The sequence below is a fragment of the Myxocyprinus asiaticus genome, chromosome 33 (assembly GCF_019703515.2).
Source record: "Myxocyprinus asiaticus isolate MX2 ecotype Aquarium Trade chromosome 33, UBuf_Myxa_2, whole genome shotgun sequence".
Taxonomy (NCBI): Eukaryota; Metazoa; Chordata; class Actinopteri; order Cypriniformes; family Catostomidae; genus Myxocyprinus; species Myxocyprinus asiaticus.
In genome coordinates, this window is record NC_059376.1 from 32182299 (window position 1) to 32206144 (window position 23846).

Genomic DNA, 23846 nt, shown 5'->3' on the forward strand with positions numbered 1-23846 from the left:
TGTGGTGTCATGTTTCAGCTTGCATTCTTGAGCGGTCTGGAACCGCAGTCTGCTAAGTTCAAAGTCCATTGCTCTACCATGTGAGCTACCATGCAAGCTGGTCACATTAGTATAAGTGCATATAAGTAGGTGGGTCTATAATACAAGCGTAAAAAATGTTTCGTTTTTCAAATGATGCGTTAGAGTAAAAGTGTGTCGATATCATAGCATTGTATGAGTAAGAGAGAGAAAACTAAGTGTTTATAAAGTCATAATCAGGTTTTGACCTTATGATTTGTGTGAATGTGAATAAAACACACAGTTGTTGAAGCACCTATAATGTTCATTTAATCTAGAAACTGCAGCAATTTGTACCTGGAGACACGTTTAATGAGTTTTGCAAAAATGTATAGATTCACGTTTTCACTATGAGACCAGGTTGCAATAAATACATACATTTTTTTATAATTAAGTTTTTCATGACTGTTTTCCACCTCCTCTCTGACCCGAAGTATTAAACATGCTGTTTTGCTATTGTACCTTTAAGACTTCTTTATGAAAATTATATTTTTCTGACTTCTGATTTACTAGCCCCTTCGCATATGAAATGAGTATCAATGTGGTCATGTGTTAATGTTGTGACATGGTTGTGACTGTTGATATAGCAATTATTTCTGAATGACCCATTTTGTTACCTAGTTTCCATAAACAGTTTTATGTTATGAACCTTGGAGTATACATAGTACACCAAACTGATTTAAAAAAGAGCGAGAAAAATTCAAATAGTCATGCCATTTTTTAAGTCACTCTCATGTGGTCAAGACCAGGATCTACTAGAGAAACACACCAACAAAGGCCTATTTAGAAATATCAGTAGCTGTATTTATATAGCAGGGCCAGTAGTATTAGTTCTAACTTTAGATAGTAGAGGGTCTTCCTGTCCATTCCCATGATGTACATGATGTATCTGGGATACATGTGGCATACGCTTAGCTTTCAAGGCCCCAATCACTCAACTGTGCTAAATGTTTGCCATGTGTGTGGACAATCAGTTGGGTTTAAAGTTTTATCCACTATCCTGAATGAAAGCCCAATATGTGCAGAGTTAATGTGTTTTAAATGGGTGAAGAAACAAATTGTTTCTCTGACGTTGTGTTTGCTTAGCAGCACTGGCTCGATTTGCTGAAAAGTTCATTGAAATATCCACAGGGTGGAAGCTGTGCTGGAATTTAGGAGGGAGGGAGGGAGGGAGGGAGGGAGAGAGAGAGAGAGAGAGAGAGAGAGAGAGAGAGAGAGAGAGAGAGAGAGAGAGAGAGAGAGAGAGAGAGAGAGAGAGAGAGAAAGAAATAGATGACTGTTTATATGTAAGACTGGAACACAGTTATAAGAAGAACTGAGCAGAATAATTGCTTATTGCTTTAGGTGGTTCCATGGCATTCTTGTTAGATCATTTTTTTCTGATGATTGATCTAATACTGCTTTCAAAAAGGAAGCTCCTACTTACAAGTTTTGAAATTGTAATTTCGATGTAATGTGCATTCAAGTGAATTTCATCAGAATAAAATAGCCATATTATGCAATTTAATATTTCTTTCTCTCTTTTTCACTTCCCAACAAAACATAGTCTGCTTTTAGCATTTGTTTAAAAAAATGAAGAGCAACAGTGCTTTATCGATGGTGTGAGTTTGATGCAGGACTTTCTGTTTTTTCAATCAATGGTAGGAGGAAGTAGTGTTCAGGAAGCCTTTTTGAAAACCTTTAGAAATATTTATTTTTGGAATTCACTTTGGTAATGCTAGTGGTACAGAAATGACATATTTCAGCTTTAAGTATGACCAATACCCATTAGCTTCCACCATGATTCTTTAATTGACACCCCCAACTTGGAAACTCAGGCCTCATGGAACATTTTGTCATTCTCGCTTGTTATTACGACATTGTTGTGACATTATTGTGTGTACATTTCATAAATATGGTAATTTCCAACTTGATGGCAACATAAGGAACATGTTTATTTTTTGATGCCAGCTTCAAGCTTTAGATACTTTGTGATACTTTCAAACCATGATTTCTGAGTGTTTAACCTCAGTTATATAAATTGAGCACCTGACAGAAAGCAGAAGAAAAATGTAGGTCATTCATCAGGGCTGGAGGCTCCATAGATAACAGAGAAATCACTGCAGCAGGTTAATATCTTCTCATATAGTAAGGAAATGCTGTCTAAAAACTCATCAGTAGCATGCGGATCATGACACGATCACAGGGCTGTAAAACAGAGCCTAGAGAAAGCATGTCCAGCTTCCTTTACTGTACATCCATTATCAAAAGACTTCTTTTCTGAGGGTTTGTTGACAGTCGATTAATCTGATGATACTCAGGTGTCTGGTAGAGCAGACAGAGTCACTGATCTGTCGGAAGGGGCGAGAAAGTGCATGATCGTTATAGAAAGATTAGCTGATTTAATATGAACACACTACATGTAGAAGTCCTGCTATGAGAGAGCCCCCTAGTGGGCAGTCGGTTTACCAGATGGACAGAAGATATTAGCTTTGCATTAGCAGACAGCATGTAATAACTATCTTTGGAATTGAATTCTTAGCTTACTATTTACTAAATTATGTATACTGCATCAAATATATACTGTATACTGCCTAGTATTTAATAATAATAGCTTGTGAAACAGTAGTTATTATTTCACAATGAATGTTTGTAGTATGCTACATTGTTGTAACACTATCGCATCACATTGCATGTGAGTGGCATCCAGTTAGCATCTTGGAAATAAAAATGTTATTTTTCATTTTTAATCAAATTTTGTTTAAATATATATTAACTTTTGGCAGTCTCGTCAAATAATGAGTCACAAAAGAGGAATTGCTAATCAGGACTGTATTCAGTTCTGGTTCATTCATCAAACTGGAAATGGAAGGTCAAGTCAAGTGCATTGCAGTGTGCAATACAGTATTACTTATGGTATGCTCTGTAATATACTGAAAATTTTGGCAAAAATAGTAGCTCATCCGGGTATTTTTGTATGTAGAAAATTAGCATACTATACACAGTATACCCAAGATATACTGTTATACACTATTCCAAACATAGACACTGTGAACATTTAGCATCATTCTTGTTGATGTCTTACAAATTGTTTCCCAGTTTTGACAGTATTATTTATTATTTTCATAGCAACACTTTCAATCTTTTTGTTAGCCTCTGGAGCCTATAAGTCTGTGTTTGTGTCTTTCTCTATCTTCTGTTTCTCTTTCTCTCATTCTCTTTGCATCTTGCTCATCTGCAAACAGATGGTGCAGCATACAACAAACTGAGCTGAGGATTTGTGATTTATATATTTATGACTCAGAGGGCATGGGTGTCAGAGTGTGTGTTCATTTGAAACCTTAACATTGGTTGCACTGTCAGCAAAGAGACTCATCTGATCTGCCTTGCCAGGATTTTAAATAAAATCTGTTGGTAAACTAGAAGTCCAGTAACTAAGCCTTAAATATACAGGTGCTGAGCATGCCTCATTTAGCAAGTGTTAGCTGTACATGGAGCAGTTTAGTGATACACTCATAGATGTCAAATCAGATCTGTTCCTATTCCTGCTGCTAAATCTGACTAAATATATGCTGAAATGCTATATATGTGATTACTAATTACAGTAACATTTGATTTTCCTTTTGTTGTTCTGTTGACTTGATGTAGGTTATTTTTTAATTTTAATACTCTAATTTACTTGCACAATACTTATCTTGCTCGTATGCTGTCAAAAATGGTTTATACAACAGTGGTGTATACAGTACTGTGCAAACGTCTTAGGCACAGTTGATGTAAAAATAAATAAATAAATAAACACTGTTTGTCATAAGATTGTTATTTTCTATCTTCTGCTTCAGTGTGTCAATACAAGTATCCATTTTAGATTTCCAAACATTCCCTTTGCAAATAGAATAGCACAGAAGCAGAACAAGCAGTCCTACAACAGATGGTATGGCCCCCACAGAGTCCGGATCTCAAAATCATTGAGTCAGTCTGGGATTACATGAAGAGACAGAAGCAACTGAGACACCCTAATTACATAGAACTGTGGCAAGTTCTCCAAGATGCTTGGAACAGCCTATCTGCCAACAACCTTGAAAACTGTGCACAAGTGTACCTAGGAGAATTTGTGCTTTTTTAAAGGCATAGGGTTTTTTTGTTTTTGTTTACTGCAATTTGTATAACATTCATTAAAAGATAAATCAAAATTATTCGATGCATTAATTTTGAAAAATTCCTCACTATACAATATTTTTCACAACTGCCTAAAAGTTTTGTGCAATACTGAGTGTACCTATTTTTTAGTTTTTATTTTATTTACACTTTATTTTATTTATTTCCTTTACATTTAATTTTTTTGTAATTCAGTTTATTACTAGGCTGATGTGCTCTATCTGCCTATTAAATTATTCTTTGATTTGGCCAAGTCCACACTAATACGTTTTTGTTTGAAAACACAGATTTAGCTTCGTTTATGCCTCCCATCCACACTGGAATGGCGTTTTCCTACACCGAAAATGGAGACTTTCAAAATTGCTCTTTAGTACCGCATACTTTGGAAGATGATGACGTGAGGAAATGCATTAGTGTGGACGTGGCCTTTGTTTTTGTTATAAAATGTATTTACTTACCCGTTACAGTGTTTTTATGCACTAAATTGGCTATAAATAATGATAGTTTGACTCCAATAGTCATGTCCGTCTCTCTCTCTCTCTCTCAGAAAGCATACTGTGGCCACTGCAGTGAGAGGATATGGGGACTGGGGCGTCAGGGCTACAAGTGTATCAACTGCAAGCTACTGGTCCATAAACGCTGTCACAAGCTTGTTCCAATGACCTGTCAAAGGCATATGGTGAGTCTTTTAGTCAGCTTTCATTTGTATGTTTATGGACCAGTGTGTTAAAAGTTTTTATTCGGTCACCACCAGACTTAAAGAACTGAAAAATTAACTTGTAAAATATGAAAGCATAAACAATTTCTCTGGTATTTGTCATTTTGTTAAAACTGGAAGTGCATCCCCAACCAAAGTCGGTTATAGTGTTTCGAAGGCTGACCTTGTGGACTTGTCTGTATTAACTGACCTGATTCTATGCCAAAGAGAATCACACACTGAAAACTGTCAGATAAATCATCTCTAAAACACCATCATTTGTGTAGAAATATGAAATTCCTTTACTTTTGCATAGGTCAGTAATTCAACAAGAGAGTATTGTTTTATTAACAGTCATCAGATTTCCATTGTCATGATTTCTTTAAACAAAACCCAAAGCTTAGGAGCTTTATTGACACTATCTGACTTCTCTTTGTGATGACATCTTAAACCTTTGTCTTCCACTTGATGACTTTCACTCTAGTTCTCACTCATTATCTCAATTGTTTGTCTAGACTGAGACTACTTAGTAAGATGTAACTGAAACCATGTTCTCCAGAGGCCAGGACCTCACATGCCTTTAAAATAATGTCTTCAGAAAGGGACACAATATCCTCAGTAATTACTGTAGTGCCACTTTGGCCAGACATTTTTGAAATGCTCAGATGGTACATTTATTTTTTATTCTAGCATATTTTTGTTAAGGAAGTTTGAAACTTTACTTTGTAAAATATTCAGCAGCCATAGGTTGAGTTTCAAGAATTTAAAGGGGTAGTTCACCCAAACATTTAAATTCTGTCATCATTTTCTTACCCTCATGCCATGCCAGATGTGTTTGATTTTCTTTCTTCTGCTGAACACAAATTAAGATTTTTAGAAGAATATTTCAGCTCTGTAGGTCCAAACAATGCAAGTCATATAAAGGCAGCATAAAAGTAATCCATACATCTCCAGTGGTTAAATCCATGTCTCCAGAAGCAACATGATAGGTGTGGGTGAGAAACAGTTCAATATTTAAGTCATTTTTTTACTCTGAATCTCCACTTTCAAACAGCCTTCCAGAGCGCTCTTCTCTTGTAAGAGTTTTTCTTCTTTTGTTTTTGGCGATTCACATATCGCCACCTACTGGGCAGAGAGGAGAATTTATAGTAAAAAAGGACTTAAATATTGATTTTTCTTACCCACACCTATCATATTTCTTCTAAAGACATGGATTTAACCACTGGAGTAGTATGGATAAATGTTATGCTGCTTTTATGTGCTTTTTATTAGCTTTAAAATTTTGGACCCTGTTGACATTGTTTGGACCTACGGAGCTGACATATTCTTCTAAAAAATCTTCATTTGTGTTCAGCAGAAGAAAGTTGTACACATCTGGGATGGCAAGAGGTTGACTAAATGATGAGAGAATTTTGATTTTGGGGTGAATTATACATTTAAAGACAACATAAAAGAAACAGCATTCCGAAGCATTTAACTGCCTTAATATGACATGATATTTCTGAGTAAAATTTAGTAATGTAGTAAATAAAAGTGTAATGTATAATGTAGTGTAATGTAATGTAATGTTTATCCATTGACATTTGATTAAATTGTGAAAAGTTGGCTACTGCATAATATTATTGGTTAACATTATTTTTCCAGTCCGTGCAGCCTTGGTTACGTCAACATAAAAGTCAGTTTAGCGGCAGAGAAAGTTATTTCATTGATGGAAGATTATCAAAACAAAATTACTATTTTCTTTAGAATAATGTGCATAGTGCAGGGTTCATTTTGATTTGATGTTGGAATAAGTGGAATTCGGGGGACCAGAGAGGAAAAGAGGGAAAACAAGACTTTTGATACCTTTTTGTCTGTCTCCTCTCTCTCTATCTTTCTGCAGGATCCAGTCATGCCATCACAGGAGCCGTTGGTAGATGATGATAAAAGTGGCGAGGAAGTGGAGCTCCCCCCTGAGGACCCTGAGGAAACAGACACAAGTAGGTCTTCATCTCCACTGTGTGTGTGTAAATGCTGTTTTAGTGTGAGTATTGGGGTCATTCTCTCCTCTATCTGTCAGAGGGCACTGCTGACTCTGGGTGGATACAGTAGTACGTCAGGTGTGAGTAATGTCACATTGACCCAGTTGAGAGAGACACAGTGCTTCTCCCTGTGAGGCAGGCCAGTCTCTGGCTCCCCCTGTTGGGATCTGCATTTCATAACACATTTCACATTTCTCTCGGTGAGTGATGTTCAAAATGCAAAAACAAATAATTATTTTCAACCGGTTCTTTTTTTAATGATTCGGTCAAGCTAATTTTGCAATCACTTAACTGTAAAGGAGAACTATGTTTGCTTTACTTTTCGGTAAAGCTGTGAGGTGGTTGACACTTTGGAACCATAAACAACAAATCATTTGAGCAGTCAGTATATGACCTAATTGAAAATAAGCTGGATAAAGCTGATAAATGGCAGTGTTTAACTAAAATGTATTTTACTACAGAAATGAAACATAAAATGGCACATGAGCACTTTGGGAACACTTTTGATATAATTTTGAAATTGCTAAATAAGTGTTTTGAACAGTTGCATTGCAACAAACCGTTTGAACAAACCAATGCACTAAAATGAATCGGACCTCTAAATGCTACTAATAATAAAACTTAAAGGTGATTAGAGTGTGTAATTTGGATGTTAAAACTTTTCTTATCTTAAATTAATATGCAGACACTGGATTTTAAGATCAGTCTTTCTTTCTCAGTTCAGTGTACTTTATTGGTACGACCATTTTTTAGTATGGAAAAAGCAATAAAAATGTTTTTAAACAGTATTGTTTGGGGTCAGATGTGAAAACATTGCATTGGTGAACATTTTGAAGAGGTCTTGCATATTATACCCTCTCTCTCTCTCTCTTTCTCTCTCAGTTCCAGTACCTTTTTTAACGCACAACCGCAAAGTGGAGAAAGCTGAAGATGATGCAGAGGTATGACACATGCATCCCAAAACCACAAAGGTTGTGTCCGAAACTGAAGTAATTGTCTGTTTCTTGTCTGTCAATGAGAAACAGGCTGTGTTTTTATATAAAGATTCCTGACAATGATTTCATACAGACTTTCAAGGCACCATAGCATCATGACTAATGATCTAGACCAAATTCATGTGAGCCTTATAGATAACAAAGGGAATATTTAATGACTGCAATGCTTATTTCTTATTATTTCTTGGTAAAAAAAAGAAAAAATTGAATAATTTGAAATCCATTTTTGAATGGATTTTTCTTTAACAAAAAATAAAAACAAATTCCAACTGATTCTGAAGACACTGATATGAAGAATGTGAATTTTGTTTCATGTGTGTTTGTGTGCATGTAGGATCTGAAGGCAGTGGTGGACGGTATCGAGGGGATTCAGATCTCTCAGGGTCTTGGGCTGGGAGACTTTGATCTGATCCGGGTAATTGGGAGGGGTAGTTACGCTAAGGTGCTGCTGGTTCGACTCAAGAAGAACGAACAGATTTATGCCATGAAGGTGGTGAAGAAAGAACTGGTGCATGATGATGAGGTAACAGACTGTTGCCATGGTGATGATGCTTAAAGGGATAGTTCACCAAAAAAATGAAACTTCTGTCATCATTTACTCATTCTTCCATACTCCTATGGCTTACTTTCTTTCATGGAACGCAAAAGGAGATTTCAAGCAGAATGATACCCTCAATCACCATTCACATTCATTGAATGAAAAAATTAAAAGGATGCAATGAAAGGGAATGGCGATTGAGGCTACATTCCTCTTAACATCTCATCTTGTGTTCCAGAAAATAAAGTTACATGAGTTTGAAACAAGAAGATGGTGAGTAAATTATGACAGAATTTCCTTTTTGTGTGAGTGGTCCCTTTAAGCACAGGGCTGCTTTATGTTCACGGATATGCTTTATAGGTTTAACATTAATATTTACTGAGTCCTGGTAAATTAATAAAACATTTAGAACACTTCTGTTTAGTTTTACACACAATGCAGTGTTGCATTTTGTTCTTTTGTCAATTTGAAAGATGAGAGAAAAGGAACTTTAATCCAAAACTTGTGGCATTTAAATCCGGGCACTGGTAAAACATCTACTAAAATATATAATACATATAGTATATACTGCCTGCAAAAATTTCATTTAATCAGAATACAAAGCTTCTTTTGAATAGCTGTCAGTGGAGAAGCATGTTCTATCCCATGTTATGATGTAATTACTGCATCTACCAGCAGGGGCTAGCCGAAGCTAACCAAACACTGACCCCTTAAAATGTTCTCTGTATGTTGAACTTTTATTTTAAATATGACAAGTAGAGGGTGCTGTAAGATTGTGCTTATTTTGAATCGTTTGCTAAATCCTCCCTCCATCACTACTAGCTTGAAATACATATTTAGGGGATTTCACAAGCTCATGTTTAATTAAAATGAAAGATACCTTCTAACTGTATAGTGAACCTTTAGTGCCACAATAGTGTCAAACCACAATTTCATGTCTATCAATGAAAATACAGTATATCCAGTGCCAAAATGTTCAGATGGTCCTTGTCCTTGATTGTCCTTGGGTTTTGAGTAACTTGTCCTAGATTAGCTCAGTTGAGTCTACCTTTACCATTACTATAGCAGTCCCAAGGTATAGTGATGGTATCAGATTGCAATGCCGTGGAATATCATATTCATATACCATGGTATTTACATGGTATTGCAAGGTTCACAGAATAAAATGGTATTAACATGGTAACATTTCCAAAAAACAGTAGTAATAATATTGTGGTACTGTTTGAAAGTGACGGTGCTCTAGTTTTAGACCACAGATAATGCTGTTTTTCGTATATTTAGGAAAGTGCCAGATGGATCATTAGTAGCCATTTAGTTTAAAGATTCAGCCAATTCATTATTAGTTAGTGGTTTATTTGAGACTTTTGCCCAAAGAACTTACATTGCACTTATTATAGGGACAATACCCCTGGGTTTGAAGCTACAACCTTTCAGTTACCAGCCCAGATATATAGCCACTATACCACACCACCTATTTATTGTTGATACCAACTGATTTTGTTTCTAAACCTATATCGTAACTCACGTTCGAAGGCACAGCTTTCTGTCTCATGAAATTCAGCTGGAGATAAACTCCTGACCCCAGCTGCCTTGCAGCCTGCCTCTCTGCTTCCTAAAAACACAAGATGAGATTCTTCTTTCTCTGTAATTCCCCTGGAGGGAAGCTGCCAAGACCACCACAGTGGGGACCATAAGAGTCTTCCACATATTTGAGGCTTCATAGCTCCCAGTGCAGAGTTCTCCTTAAATGAGTGTTGATTGTAATAAGTGTAGTTTGAGTTTATATACTGGAAACCCTAAAAGAACATTAAGAGACACATTATTCTATTATTTTTTTATTATATAATCAAAAAGGAATCAAGGAACTATCAGTATTTATTAACCATCTTTAAGGTGCAACTTGTGACTGTAAAATGTAATTTGTTTTTTATTTTATTTATTTTTTTAAGGCAGTTGGTTTGCATGCTTTTTTGGCTCAAGTAAAGTGAACTTAATTATTTAAGTACAGTTAACTAGTTACATTTAAACTTTACTCATCTGTGATGTAAAGTAACTTTTTTTTATTTTATTTTTTATTGAGTTAGAACACATCTTATACAGAATAAGGGAAATTATGACTGGACTCGAGGTTAGCCATATGGCACATTGGATTCTACTCAGTACTTCTTAGCGCACCAAAATCTGCTCTTTTGTAGAGAAGATTGACTTAAATTTAACAGGCTCCAAGTTCACCAAAGTTAACACTAATCACCCTAATTATTTCATACAAATCACAAATATCAACCAGCTACAACAAAATAACAACAATAGTCATAAGAATTAAAACTATATAAATTTGTTTATATTATATTTGTCCATAAGTTCCCATACATAATGTATCCCAAGTGCAAGGGTTTATGGGTATTCCACACAGCTGCAATTTTGTACTTGATCATTCTGAGTTAGTAGTACTTGAAGCCAAATTTGGTAGATCATTATATATAACTCAATTAAGTTAGGATTCCAAAATGTGACATTTCAATTACTGTTTAAATAGGACCACTTGATTGTTTTTATTAATGACAACTTAAGGGTTTAGAGAGTAATGGTAACTTAATTAAAACTAGTAAGAAAAGTAAAACATTTAGTCAACGATTTATTTATTTATTTATTTATTTATTTATATTTAGAAAACTATTAGTATTTACATTGTATGAATTCATAGAAATAAAGTGGCCCCAAAATGTTTTGGACACTTTAGGCTCTCTAAAAATGTATGAATTATATTGTATAGATTACAAAATATCAAACCAGTCATCTGCAAATAAATGGTGCTAGAGCTTTTCTCATAAGTAATTTCACTTTTCTGAGCCATTATTGCATATTTGAGGCTTCAAAGCTCCTGGTGCAGAGTTCTCCTAAAATGAGCTTTGACTGTAGTAAGTGTAGACCGTGAATTTAAACTGAAAGAACTAATCCAACATTAGGAGACACATTACTCTATTATTGTTTGATTCTGAAATCAAAGAGAAACCAAGCTATAACTTTAGCCATTCCTAATCGGTTTTTATCTCTCTGTTTTTCTCTCTGAAGTGAAACCTGATCTGTGTGAACAGAGGTCAAACAGAAAGACAAACTGAACTGTACGGCTATTCAACACAATGTAAACTCTGTACAGTCAAAGCTTTTGTGTTTATGTAAACTTGGCTCGCGCAGGAGCATAAAGCCATGCTTGGCTGCCAGCTAATGCACATGAATGAAGTTCACGAACTCCTTGTTCACCCAGAGCAAAGGTCCTTTCAGAATGACAGAGAGATGCAATTGACCTCTGAATAGGCACAAACAGAGAGGATAATGACTTCCAAGAAAGCAGGCGTTGCTTCAAAGAACTTGTTCTCTCTCTCATTTGTTTGTATTTTATTGTACTGTACTGTATCTCTGTGTGCATTTATGCTCTACAGTAACCATTCACACTAATTAAAGGATAGTTTAAGCAAAAATGAAAATTTTCTCCACCCATATGCTGTTATTTTTTCTGTGGAACTTCACACAGCTCTTTTCCTTACAACAGCAGTTCATAGTGACCAGGGGCTATCAAGCTCCTAAAGTGGAAAGGAAAAACATGATTAATGTAGTCCATAAGACTTAATCTTAAAATAGCTTTGTGTGATGAAAATATAAAAACATCTATTCACCACATATTGTGTGTGTGTGTGTGTGTGTGTGTGTGTGTGTGTGTGTGAGTGTGTGTGTGTGTATTTTTAAACAATAGTTGGTCAAAATGGTTGAAAATTGCATCCTTAGTCTCTGAGCAGAAGTTCATTGTCATTTTTCAGCTTTAGTTGTTGTGTAACAGAAGTTCTGTGGAGTTCTTTGAGCTGATTCTAAGTGTTGCCTAATGTTCAAGTGTTGACAGCAGCTGACATTGCAGACTCACTTGACTTTATCAACACATCACTGAGCCAGTGTTATCACACACAGGAAATTCTCAATAAAGATGTTTTGTAACATCCCATCTGGATAGTTAAATGAGGTAAAAGTGTAAGAGTCTTCCGAATTGCAGATGACAGATGAAAATGAGTGTCAGCTGTACATTTTAATTACAAACTGTAGACTGTATATACTACCAGTCAAAGGTTCGAACGCACCAGAGTGAATTTATATTTCTCATGATCGTATAAACATTTTTGACTTAAAGGCTTTGTCTTAAATGCTTAAATTATTTTTGTACAAATTATGTTTTGTAGTGTACAAATAATTTTCAAAACAAACATTTTTGTTACATTTTTTACTTACTAGATAGTGATGGAAAAGTAGCCAAAAAGTGCCAAGCACACAGGGGAATTCAGGTTTAAAAAGCATCTCAGGTGGCTACATAAGTTGGTGTGGAGAATGCAGAGCTGTAATCTAGGCAAATGGTGGCTACTATGAAGAAGTTAAAATAAAACAAAATGTGGTCACAAATCAACCCCAACATGTGTCCAAACATTTGACTGGTATTGGCCCATAATTGACCTGTGAAACTTTTATTTACATGTCTTTTTCTCTGTTGTCTTTCCTTTCTGCATTATACATATCTTTAAAAGAGGAAGAGAAAGGTGCTTTTCTTATTTAATTTTTTTTAATTCCGAACTGATTTGATGCTTCAAAGTGTCACCATGCATAGTGCAAAGTGTTTTCCGCTGTTAAACGATCAATAGATCAGGTTTTTCTCAGAAAACACATCTTTGAGGCTTGTTTTTCTTTTGTTCTACATTAGTCCCCCCCCAGTAGAGACAGTGAAACATCATGTCCTCTTCTCTAGTTCTTAGAAAACAGTCAAACAGCTTGTTGTCATTTTCCTTTACACTTAATTTTTCATGAGGAGTCAAACCTCTGTCTCTCTGTCTCTCTTTCTGCTTTAGGACATTGACTGGGTCCAGACAGAGAAGCATGTGTTTGAACAAGCATCAACCAATCCGTTCTTAGTAGGACTTCACTCCTGTTTTCAGACGGAGAGCCGGTGAGAGGAGAACATATTTAATTCAGCAAACTACACTTTAAAGGATATTTTACCCCAAAATGTTGTTCCAATCCCAAATGGCTTCCTTTTTTCAGTGTAATACAAAAGGAAACGATAGGCAGAATGTTAGTGTCAGTCAGCATTCACATTTTTATTGCATCTTTATTCCATACAGTGAAAGTGAATGGTGACTGAGGCTTTCAGGCATCTCCTTTTGTGTTCATGAAAGAAAGTCATATGGTTTTGGAATGACATCATGAGCTCTATTTTCGTGAGTGCGCAAAGTGCAGCACTACGCACAACATCCGTGCACTACATCTTATCCAATTTTCATGAGAGTGCTAATGCTAAGTGCAATTATCGTGCAAGCGCAAAGTGCAAGTAGGCGTGGGTGGGAGTGTTTGCACTATCTGTGGGTGTATGCATGCAAACTCTGGGTGTATTGTATGTAAATGAAGTGCCGCAAAACGCCATGTGCTATTTTCCTTAGAAATATGTAATTGCGCTTAGACATTTCAAAAGCAGGCCTGTTTTCAGCTCAACATCTGAATTCAGTTCCTGCATTTGCAGTTTGGAGATTAATAAAGTTCATGTCCAAACTCTGAAAATATTGTGGAACATCAAATTATGTCCCTGACAATCAGAGTTGTAGCCATCTGATGAAACAAAAATGTATGAGATTTGTGTTAAGCTTTCTAAAGGTCATGATTTATTTTTCAATTATTATTACTATTTATATACAATTGTATTTATGATATAATTTGTATTGGTATTGGAGAGGATAAATTGTTTGGATTTGGTAGATGAATTTCCAACCATTTTGATTCAAAGTGTAATTTGAATTTAGAAATGTGTAGTTTCAATAAATGTAATTTAATTTTTAATTTAGAAGTTAATGTTTCAAAATCAAAAATGACCGGTAGAAGTGAAGTGTGCGCTGATACAATCACTATTAATACTAGCTATGATTTGTGTCAGTAGATGAAAATGATTAATAATACTTACATTCCCTATAATCTAACAGAACGTACATCCAAATTCTGACAAGAAAAACATTTTCTAAGCATATAAAAGGACTGTGTCCATATTTCTATTCTTCTAATTCATTGCTACAGTCCATTTACACTACCAGCTTCATATGAATGTGCTGTTTGTGAGTGCTGATGCTTGAGAGAATGGACTATATAGGACACAGAGGGTGCAATAACCGGAGAAGAACCTCCCAATTAAATTGCACTTGACCAAGCCCATTTGCGCATGGCACACGAGATTTCGCCAAACCCACTTGCGCCTAGACTTAGCGCATGCATGCACGAAAATACCAAAACTTCACGGTCATGCCCACTGACGTTGTGCTTATAACTTATGGCATAGCGCTGCGCTTAGCGCTCTTAAAATAGGGCCCCATGAGTAAATTATGAGAGAATTTAGATTTTTCCGGTTGAACTATCTCTTTAAAAATACAATAATATTGTGACATCTTCGCCTATAAGAAAGCAATCGCCTTGTATTTAATTAAAGTTAAAGTGTTTTATACCTACGCCACTAGTGTCACCAAACAGAGTTAAAAAAAAATAACAATGTTTCCAAACAGATTCTAGAAAACGTCCTGGTTACTTTCGTAACCTCCATTCCCTGATGGAGGGAACGAGACGTTGTGTCGATGTAGTGACACTAGGGGTCACTCTTGGGGGCTCCAAACACCTCTGCTTTTTGAAAAAAGGCCAATGGGAATTAGCGAGTGGAATTTACATGCCACTCCCCCAGACATACGGGTATAAAAGGAGCTGGTATGCAACCACTCATTGAGGTTTTGTGCTGAGGAGCCGAGACAAGGTCCCGGCCATTTCAGCGGGTAGTTCAGTGTTGTGGCAAGAGGGACACAACGTCTCGTTCCCTCCATCATGGAACGGAGGTTACAAAAGTAACCAGGACGTTCCCTATCTGTCACTCACTCGACGTTGTGTCGATGTAGTGACACTAGGGTTCCCTATACAAAATGCCACAACTAGCTGAACTGTGTTACGTGGACTGGTGGTGCAAGACGGCAGACCGGTGTGTGCCTCGTAGCCAGTGCACCAGACCGTCACGTAACCTCCCCCAACGCTCTTATGTGCGTCGAATGGTCCTTCGGAAAAAGTCGACTGCCCAACAAATAGGAACAGGCTAGCCCGGCCGTGGCCTCTTTTCCTCTTTTTTTCCCCTCAAAAAGAGTGGAATTTGTTAACCGACTGGGGGCCATAAATGTCTACGTCGGGGGGTGTCACTCCCAAGGGGAAGACAAACGCGGAGACCACACCCCGCCCAGAGAGGGGAGGGGGGGTATTTTGAGTGGAAATATGTCACAAGTATGTCATGTGGAGAAGTCGCATGGTAGGTCCTACCCGAGGGGGGAGGAGTTTCTACAAGCAAGGAAGATGCAGTTTACCGACAGGGAAATGATTTAGCGGAAGATATGTCACATGGGGTCACCTATGGGGAACCAGCACATGTGGAGCACCTACCCCAGTACAGGGCTTAGTTAGCACATGTACTGGGCCGGCAGCGAGTTTCTCCGCAAACTGGTCTGGTCTGGTTCAGCACCGACTGTGCGCGCTCATTCGTGAGGCGCGTCGTCATCGAGTCCAACTCCAAGCCAAGAAAAGAGATGCTCTGAACCGGGGAGAGCTTGCTCTTTTCCCAGTTGACCCAAAGCCCTAGACGGCTGAGGTGCCTGAGCACCAGGTCCCTGTGTGCGCACAGTAACTCTCGAGATTGAGCTAGGATCAGCCAGTCGTCGAGGTAGTTGAGTATGCGGACGCCCACTTCCCTTAGCGGGGCAAGGGCTGCCTCTGCGACCTTCATGAAGACGCGAGGGGACAAGGATGGGTGTACTGGTACACCCGGCCCTCGAAAGCAAACCACAAGAAGGGTCTGTGTCTAGGTAAAACCAAGACGTGGAAGTACGCATCCTTCAGGTCTACTGCCGCAAACCAATCTTGATGCTGGACGCTCGCTTAAATGCGTTTTTGCATCAGCATCTTGAATGGGAGTCTGTGCAAATGAGCGTACTGGGGAATGGGAGGTCCGTGGGGAGTTACCTGGCAGAGTGGCTCCCATTGGGGTCCCCAAATCGCCCCCAGTGCTAACCGAGGTGGCCTCAAACCCGTAGGTAGAAGGACTGAGGCGGGGAGCCGCTGGGGTGGCCTTTCCTTCTAACGAGGAAAACGACCGCAACGTTGCTATTGTCACGATCTCGCAGTGAGAACATGACCCGTCCACGAACGCTGTCTTTGCGTGGGCAGCGCCGAAGCACGTAAAACCGCGATCGTGGCCATCGGAAGCGGAGAGGTAACGACCGCAACCAGGAAATACACAAACGGAGAGGCATCTTTAAAAAGACGCTCTCCATTAATGCCACTCTTTTAAGAAGGGAAAATATACTCTTTTAGTAGGAAGAATATACTCTTTTTGCTGCTGAAGCGCCCAGGGGCGTTCTCTGCACTTCACCAGTGCAAGAGGGGGAGAAGCCGCTGTAATGCACCATAAATCCAACAGCTTTTCGAGGTGAATGGATCGGCAGAGTAATTCAGCTCGCTGAACACAACCGCTCGGCTCCGAAGAGAAAATCTGAATGAGTGGTTGCATGAGTGGTCCTTTTATACCCGTATGTCTGGGGAAGTGGCATGCAAATTCCACTCGCCAATTCCCATTGGCCTTTTTTCAAAAAGCAGAGGTGTTTGGGGCTCCCAAGAGTGACCCCTAGTGTCACTACATTGACACAACATCGAGTGAGTGACAGATAGGGAACTCCCCCTGTTGATTGTACGAACAGATAGCCATGCCCCAAACTCATGCCATTGATCAGACAAATAGATAATCCCGCCCGAGACACAATTGGTTGAGCCAGTGTTGCTGTGTCTGGCTAGACTAGTTGCTCAAACAAACAGAGTAATATTCTGAAAGCACCACATAGCCATATTGTTACACTTTTAAGTGAAATTAACCTACAAATTACTTACTAATTAAGTATAAGAATACAAATGTAGATAATCAATATCTCGCTTGTATTTCTGTAACAGTAAAACAAGATACAACCAAAAGTTTTCTGAAAAACAGTGTGCTTAATGAATGTTTCTTGCTCTCCATTCAGGCTGTTTCTTGTGATTGAGTATGTGAATGGAGGAGATCTCATGTTCCATATGCAGAGGCAGCGAAAGCTTCCAGAGGAACATGCCAGGTATGCGATTTTTCTGTACAGTGACTTAAGTGAGCTATTTAGATTAGGCATACAGATTTTAAGTGGAATTTCTAATGTGGATGGATTGATCCTTTTAGTTATATTGTATTTATTTGATTTTAAGTTATTTAAATAAATCTGCACACACTGTAGATCCTACTATCTTTGCTTCCAAAGAGTCTTCTAGGGATGTGCAAAACTTCTATCTGTCTGTCTATCTATCTGTCTATCTATCTATCTATCTGTCTGTCTGTCTGTCTGTCCACACACAGTATATTAATATATATTTATGTATTTGTGTGTGTATAATTTGATGGGTTGACTGAATTAATTTTCTAATTGGTCTTTAGAAAGCCCTTTATAATTAGTAAATATGTCAGGGTTCGTATGGAACCATGAAAAACCTGAAAATTAATAAAATGTTAAAATGTTAAACTAAAAATGGAAATGAATAAAATTTTATAAGTCATGGAAAAGTAATGGAAATTCTTTAGTGAATGTTAATTTTTCTATTTTTGCTCTGCTCAAAAATATGTAACTGTCTATGTGTTGCTCTAATGTTGAGGTAAACTTGCTCACAAGCGATAGTGTTATTTGATTTGTCAACAAATCATTCTTTTCAGTTTTTTTAAATGAATCGTTAAACTGATTCATAAATCTGTCCGAATGATTCATTAGTGATCTGAATAAAAAAAATGATAATCCTTTTTTGTATTATAATCAGAAATGACATGAAAGTTTGTAGAAAAGTCATGGAAATTCATTGGTCAAAACAAATGTGGCAATCAGTGTCCGAAATAAAAGGGTCATGTGGCAAAAATGCCACCAAAAATGAAAATATAAAAAATAAATTACATAAATGGCATGAAATTCAAAATGTGAATTGCCCTTGTAGTTAATTATTCCATTTTTTTATTTAACATCTGTATCTGTGAACATCTGATATACAGTAGTTCTTAATAGTCCATCTGTGGCATAAAATATGAGTTGATGTTGATTTAATTCTTTGGGTAGGAGGAAATAAATTCTCAGTTTTAAGAATTTGTATTAATTTATTAAATTGATGTATTTTACATAAACAGACATGACAAGTTAATGTTTTACATGGCTAAAAAGAAAGATGCCTCAATAAAGGGAAGAAATCCCCTGAAAATCAAAAATCCAAGGGGCAGACATTGCCCCTTAATGTAAAACTCAATTTCTGACACTGGTGGCAACCCTGATATGTTGGCTATTACATTTAAAATAATTTAATAACATCAAATTACATTCACATTTTAAAATATAAAATTTTATAAAAGAGCACTACAAGAATATGTTTTTTTTATAACCTTTCTAAATACGAGCAACTGATGAGCTGTAAAATAACCTTTTACTATGTAGTCAAAAACATGGAACATCTGAATAGTTGCGTTGATTTTAAAACATCCCTTACCAATGTTTAAAACCAACTTACGCCCTTGTTTTGAATGTAGTTCGAATACACTACTGTTAGTCTATATTTCTCTAAAAGAGTCAGGATGGTCTGTTAGATGATGACTCCCCAGTGAATCCTGTTACAGCTGGTGTAATGCCCCCTTTCACACGTATGATAAACTGAGATCAAACATGGGCTAATTAGGTGAGTCAAGCGCACCCCCGACTGGCTCTATCAGTATGCACCCTGCTCACCATGCATATGCAAATAAACATGCTAATTGTGGCTAATGAGCTTAAATATTCATGAGTTGCACCTAAAGGTCCCACGAGCCCTTGCTGCATGCCGACATGAAGCAAACGCAGCAGAGTGCCAGTCGAGAAACCTGATCAGAAATGTCACCACTAATTTTTCCTACTTTGAACACCTTCTCTTTTTTATCTGTTTTTTTTCTTTTCTTTTTTTTTTAAACTCTTAACTTTAGACAGTCAAATGTTCCCACTGAGACAGAAGGATGTGCAGCTCCCACTTTTATGTTGATGTTTATCTACTTTTTCCTAAATCATCAAAATGAAAAAGAAAAAAACCAAATATGAGTGTATGAGAGTCCATCGTGGTGCTTTCATATTGATTCTTACAGGGATAGTTGAAAATGAAAATACTCTCATAATTTACTCACCCTTATTTCGCATCTAAACCTGTATTTTTTTTCTTTCTTATACAAACACAAAAGGAAACATTTCAATTTAATTCAATTGCATGACAAGTTTTTCGAGGCTTGTTGAACCAGTAACAAGAACTTGGCCTGTTTCTTTGCAAAATACTTTGAGTAGCACAAGCAGTCCTACCACACAAGTGTTTTTGGGATGAAAACCTGAAAATGTACTTGTGGTAACAATGGTATTCACAACGCATCGTCTGTTGTTCCTTATGTGTAAGTTCAGTGATAATGAGTCTTAGCTATGATGTCTTTTTTCCTGTTTCTTACAGATTTTATGCTGCTGAAATCTGCATCGCTCTTAATTTTCTGCATGAGAAGAGCATTATTTACCGGGATTTAAAACTGGACAATGTACTGTTGGACCAGGATGGCCATATCAAAATTACAGACTATGGCATGTGCAAGGTAGAGCCTAATGATCATTATTAACAGTAATAACAATAAAATTACCTCTTTACAGCCAGAATGTGAACAAAGAGTGGCATTCATTATGGCTTTTCCATTGTTTCAGGAGGGAATCAGGCCGGGTGACACCACCAGCACATTCTGTGGGACACCCAACTACATCGCCCCTGAGATCCTGAGGGGAGAGGATTATGGTAAGAGTAACAACCTGTCCTTATACTTCCTGAATCCGTGCACATCCTTACTATCAATACCACATGATCTTGAACGACGCAGAGCCCAACATTTAGTATAATATTATTTTAGAAGGATTGTTTAATAAATTGCTACTTTTCTCTCTTGTTCTGCCTTGCCCTTCCTCTTTCTTTCTCTACTTGTTTATTTCTCTCTCTCAGGGTTCAGTGTAGACTGGTGGGCCCTGGGTGTGCTTATGTTCGAAATGATGGCAGGCCGATCTCCCTTCGACATCATCACTGACAATCCAGATATGAACACAGAGGAATATCTCTTCCAGGGTGTGTTCATTGAACCCTCTCAGCCAAAACAACACTTTCAGATCTTATATTTACGCATCCACCTTTGCGACGATGCAGGCCTAACCAAAATAATAATTATGCATCTTTATCCCTGTGTCAAATTGAAATAATAATAACCAATAATTATTCTTAACCATTAAATAACATTTCTTCAAACAAAACTCTTTTTTGAATGAATATTGTCATCATGCAGACATCCAGTCAGTTAGTTAATTCTGCAACTGCTCTGACGGATGCAGCAAGGATTTTCGCTAATTCCAACCAATAACTCATTGATGAGACATTTTGGTTGATTCATTAAAGAACCAGCCAATAAGAGTAATTTGTTCTTGAATCAGACAGCACAACTGAAAGATGTGTTGTCTATTTATTACTGTCTTTCTATTATTTTGTAGTGTCCAGTCTTTTTTTTATCTCATCAAATTCAATTCAGACTGCAAACTCACTAAAGGGAATATTTATTTATTTTTCCCCCAAGAAGCTATAGATTCTGTACAGCTGTAATTTTCACAGTTTTTCATTTTAGTCATAATTTTACTCTTTTGTCGATAATATTCTTTAATTTTAGTCGACATTTAATTATGTCATATTCATTCATTTTAGTTAATTTTACTCTGACTAAAATGGCACATAATTTCAGTTGACAAAAAAACAACAAACAAAAAAACACTTTAGTTAACGATAATGTACAAAATTATAAAAACATGTATCAACCAAAAGACCAAACTTTTACCAAATATTGAAATATTTTGACAAATGTATGAACTACTTGCAATTATTTAAACAAGTATCAAACAGATTAAAGATGAATATGCTTAACATGTAAGTGTGGCGAGCAGGGCGGGGCCAAGTGGCGGCTAGGCAGAGCGAGGCCAGGAAGATAAGTGGCGAATAAGGTCCGCGTTCCAGTGAGGGGCAGGGAGTATTTAAGGAGAGGAGACAGCGGCAGACGAGAGAGAGAGATACACGAAGCTGTCTGTGTGTATCTGTGTATCAATGTGGTGTTGCTGAAAAGCAAACCTTCTGTGTACTGCTGAAAAGTGTTTTGTCAAGCCGGCCCCAGCTTCCTCCTTTCCATAACTGTTACAGTAAAATTAAACAAAACAACCTCTTTTAGCTCAGACAGCTCAAGCATGGAAATCCCCAACATTCTCTTACAGGATAATTTGAATCAATTCTATCTAGATTTTTCTTTCTTTAAAAATAAAATAAAACAGTGTTATTGCATTGTTAATGTCTTGCTATATGATTTTTTTCGGCATACCTTCGTCAACAAGATATATCTTCATCGTTGACTAGACTAACATTAGGTACAGGAAACACTGTTGTTGTTTATGTTGCAGTGTTGATGTTTAAACATGGAAAGTGCACTTATAGTTTTTTCCTTATTAATGTTTTTTTATGCCTAAAGAAATATTAATTAAATAAAACATGTTTCAAATTATGTATGCTTACATGTGAAGACTTATTTTACATGAAGCGAGTAGCCTCACAGGGACTATGACCAGCCACATACTGCTCATATTAGCTTCATAACCCCCATTATCAGATACGTTCGCTCACAGAATAGAATAAAATTGGCTCAGTGCAAAAAAGCACATTTCTACAATGGCCTTAGTAACTGAAAACTCGATCTTGCATGATGCTGCATCTACACTGTTATGTGTCCAAGACAACTGGCAAAATATACAAAAAATTACTAAGTGCATCTTTAATGCGCTCTGAATTCTGAAGCAGTGAATGTTCTTTAAAGAAAATTACATATCTGTTATCCATATCTAATTTAACGTTAGTAAGACATTCTTGGTATGTCGGAGCATTTGTGTCATTCCTTTATTCACCTTTTCTCACATCCTTGCCATCTCCAAAGCAGACACTGAGTGGTCATCTGCTTCTCTGTCTGTTCTCTCATCCTCCAACCGAGAGGACAGCATGATCCTGGATCACTCGTTTTCAGACAGACACACACAACATGAACCTGGATCTGTCTCCAGAACCGGAACTGTATTCCCTCTATCCCAATCTCAGTCCGTCCATATGCTGCAGTGCCATCCCAATCCAGCCTCTACCCTATGCTGTCCCCCATGCCGGTGCTCCGCCGCCCACCCAGGAGCAGGGCAGATGCCCAGATGCCACCACCGAGCCAACATTTAGCCGCTTTTGGGCTGCCATCCAAACCGCATTGCAGCAGCAGGGCACGGCCCCAGCGAATCCTAAATCCCTTTAGCTTTTCATTTGGAAAAGAAAACAAACAGGGATTGTGGCATTTAGAAAGGGGAAAGATAAACGCTCATCTGCACTCTGTTTTTCAGGACAGAGAGAGAGAGAGAGAGAGAGAGAGAGAGAGAGAAAGTGAGAGGGATGAAATTTAACAGGCTTTTATTTTGGATGGACGCCCATGACACACAAGTAAAAAAAAAAAAAAAAAGAAAAAAAATGCAAGGATTTGAAAAGCAAATATGAGACATATTAAAAAGACACATTTTCTCCATTTTATGTTTCGTGGGATGTCTTAAATCCACTTAACAGTGCAACAAAATTTTATGAATTTACAAAAATAAACATGGTGGAGGGGAAATCTTTTTAGTCTTTGATTGAATATTAAAGGGTTTATTCAGACGGCTCTAGTGTGTGTGTGTGTGGGTGGGTGTGTGTGTGTTAACATATCTGCACAACACGACCAGAATACTCTGCAAGGATGACTCATACTCTTTTATCTTCTTTCTTTCCTTTTCTCTCTTTTAGTCATTTTGGAGAAGCCGATACGGATTCCCAGGTCATTGTCTGTTAAGGCAGCGAGTGTACTGAAAGGTTTTTTGAACAAGGTGAGAATAAGGAGTACTTAAGCTGCACATTTTTGGCAATAATGTCTAAATCTTTCAATCAAATCCCTCAAACGAACAAATTCTTGTACCATTGTCTTTTTATCTGATTTTCAAACACACAGTATTTAATCAAATGTTGAATAGAAGCACATGTTGTAATGTTGTGATTCATCTCCTAGTGGGTTGGGTTGAAGACTTGACCTAAAATATCTGGACTAAAATAAAGAGGGTCATCATCAAGGGTCCCCTCCAGATAACTCCGGTCTCATAAGGGTGTATGCACTGGAGTTTATGTGCCTG

General features: G+C 37.3%; 1 protein-coding gene and 1 long non-coding RNA gene across 5 annotated transcripts in view; one reads left to right on the forward strand and one right to left on the reverse strand.

Moving 5' to 3' along the window:
* The window catches only part of LOC127424282 (protein kinase C zeta type-like), a 147326-nt gene that overhangs the window by 102539 nt on the left and 20941 nt on the right, over positions 1–23846 (forward strand). For all 3 annotated transcript variants that reach the window (XM_051669316.1, XM_051669318.1, XM_051669317.1), the window contains 10 exons: positions 4739–4870; positions 6771–6867; positions 7792–7850; positions 8239–8427; positions 13326–13423; positions 17556–17642; positions 20050–20185; positions 20292–20379; positions 20581–20700; positions 23467–23546. In XM_051669316.1, coding sequence (XP_051525276.1) covers positions 4739–4870; positions 6771–6867; positions 7792–7850; positions 8239–8427; positions 13326–13423; positions 17556–17642; positions 20050–20185; positions 20292–20379; positions 20581–20700; positions 23467–23546 — 1086 coding nt within the window. The remainder of the gene's footprint in view (positions 1–4738; positions 4871–6770; positions 6868–7791; positions 7851–8238; positions 8428–13325; positions 13424–17555; positions 17643–20049; positions 20186–20291; positions 20380–20580; positions 20701–23466; positions 23547–23846) is intronic.
* LOC127424284 (uncharacterized) lies at positions 1790–23327 on the reverse strand. Of its 2 annotated transcripts, none has more exons than XR_007894442.1 (3): positions 22563–23327; positions 6734–6849; positions 1790–2387 (listed from the first exon to the last, which is right to left on the reverse strand). It is a non-coding gene; the product is annotated as an uncharacterized LOC127424284 (long non-coding RNA). The 2 variants fall into 2 exon arrangements; XR_007894443.1 differs by lacking the exon at positions 1790–2387 and adding an exon at positions 4733–4854.